A 2130-nucleotide genomic window follows, 5' to 3' on the forward strand; every position below is an offset into this window, starting at 1 on the left:
TTCTGAGATACACTCCTTCCTTATGATTGAACAGTCTATTTTAATGGTTAATACGTGAGGGAGCTATTTTTTTTTTTTTTTTTAGGTTTATATAAGCATTTTGCGTTTCAGGGCACCTTCCAATTATGTTACAGTCCTAAAAGAATAAGTACTCAGAAGCATGGAAGCAAGTCAGTGCTGTGCCCAGCGAGATATGTTAGGCTAGACTCAAGCTCTCAGAACTCTAGGACTGGCTTTGGTTGTAGTATATAGCTTTTGTGTACAGGTTTGTTTGTATCACCTGATTGGTCCCTTGCATTTGATTCTGCATGTTCAGTGTTGATGTGTACCAGTCATTAGCTCTGGCATGTTGTCCTGGTCCTTGATTTTGGCCAAATGAAGGCATTCTCATTGATTTGTAACGTAACAGGAAGAGAAAGGTCACAGTGTCGGATGAATGTTTAGGATAAACCAAACCGCACATTTTAGGAAGATGAGGATCTGGAACCGCCTAAATCCCATCACTATAACTTAGGATCCATTAACGTTCTCACTCTTACGGCCTTTCCATGCTCCCCAACAGAATGACAGGGCTCGCAGATTCCTGTTTCATTTCTGCCCCACTGAGGAAAGGGCATGCTGTCGGGTCAGCATGAGCTGCAGGGTACATGGGAAGAGGAAGCGGGAGGAGGGGCATCTCCATTCGAATTTCCTCATTTCCTGGCTGTGACATGTATTTGCTGCCTGACTGAAAATTACTTGCTTATCAGGAAAAATGTGAAATTCTGACTTTTGAGATGCTCTCATACACTGCCTAGTACCCTTTACTTGCCCCTTATTTATGCTACGAGTTGGTTTCAAGTAATTGAGTCTGATTGTTAGCTTAGCACCAGGACACTACTAATTGACCAAAATACAGATCTGCATTTTTATATCCTAAGGACATGAATCATTACTCATCTTGTCAATAGAACATGAAGCACTTGGGTAGTTTTATTTAAAAATTTAAAGTGATTACAAAATGAAAATGAGCTGTACATATTTTTATATAAGGAATAAATTACCCCTTAATAACTAGTGAATAACTAGCTAAATAATTTCTTTTTTCACAGGACAGTGACGTTTTGAGTCAGGTCTGACACGGTCATTTCCCACGTGCATGGCCAGTCTCTCTCCCTCCTCTCCCCTCCTCTCTCTTCCTGGTCTCTCTCTTCCTCCCCCACCCCTTCCTCCTGCTCCCTTTTCTCCTCTCTTTACTGATTGTAGAGGGCTTATATATTGAGGATATTCAGCATACCTTCGAATGGCAAGTTTAGCAACAATAGGGATTCTGGGTTTGGGGTGATATTTTTTTTCCTTCCGATTCCCAACTTTCTTTGACATTGTTTTCTTTTCTAAGGAACTTGTAAAAGTTCATCGGAACCTAATGCAAGAGATTCATGATTCCATTGTAAATAAAAATGACCAGAACTTGTATCAAATTTTCATTAACTACAAGGAAAGGTAACTTCTGAATTTTAAATGTGTCACTATTAGTTGGTAATTATAGTGAGAGTTGGTGTTAAAATTGCTCATAAATAGGTATTACTACTGTTTATTAAGATACTACCTGGGGAGTAATTAGAATGTGGGACAGTTAACCTCTGGGTGGTGGTTTGACCTCTATATGTGTATCAGGAAAAAAAAAAAAAAAGAAAGAAAAAAAGAAGAAAGGACAATACTTTCGCATTGGAAATCAGTGCAGATTCTTTTTACAGACCCTGTCATTCTTGAATTCTATAGATTTTGGCAAGTTCATTTTAACTCTTGGAGCCTCCTTTTCTTAGTCTATAAATGTTAACAGTAGATTAGCTGGCATCTAGTCTAGTGCTGTTTCCAACTCTAATATTTTATAATTCTTTATTTTGGAGTACTTGATTCCCAGCTAAAGACAATCTTCCTTTCTAAGTTAAAAAAAAAAATCTGAACAACTCACATGAATTAAAATTCCAAGGACTTTTGCTTCAAATACAGTTCTCTCTTTTTAAATCAAGCACTATGGTTCTTGGCACTGACTAAGAAATGGCTAATGAATTGCTTCCCATCAACAATTAGATCAACATCAACTGATTAGTAGTTTCTTTCTAATGGAGAATTAAAAAAAATAATAAG

General features: G+C 37.6%; 1 protein-coding gene across 1 annotated transcript in view; it reads left to right on the top strand.

The window, feature by feature from the left end:
* The window catches only part of VAV3 (vav guanine nucleotide exchange factor 3), a 325354-nt gene that overhangs the window by 157549 nt on the left and 165675 nt on the right, over nt 1-2130 (top strand). The window contains exon 7 of the mRNA XM_011369192.2: nt 1379-1482. Within this exon, the coding sequence (XP_011367494.1) occupies nt 1379-1482 (104 nt within the window). The remainder of the gene's footprint in view (nt 1-1378; nt 1483-2130) is intronic.

The sequence above is a fragment of the Pteropus vampyrus genome, unplaced genomic scaffold (genome assembly GCF_000151845.1).
Source record: "Pteropus vampyrus isolate Shadow unplaced genomic scaffold, Pvam_2.0 Scaffold6, whole genome shotgun sequence".
Classification (NCBI taxonomy): domain Eukaryota; kingdom Metazoa; phylum Chordata; class Mammalia; order Chiroptera; family Pteropodidae; genus Pteropus; species Pteropus vampyrus.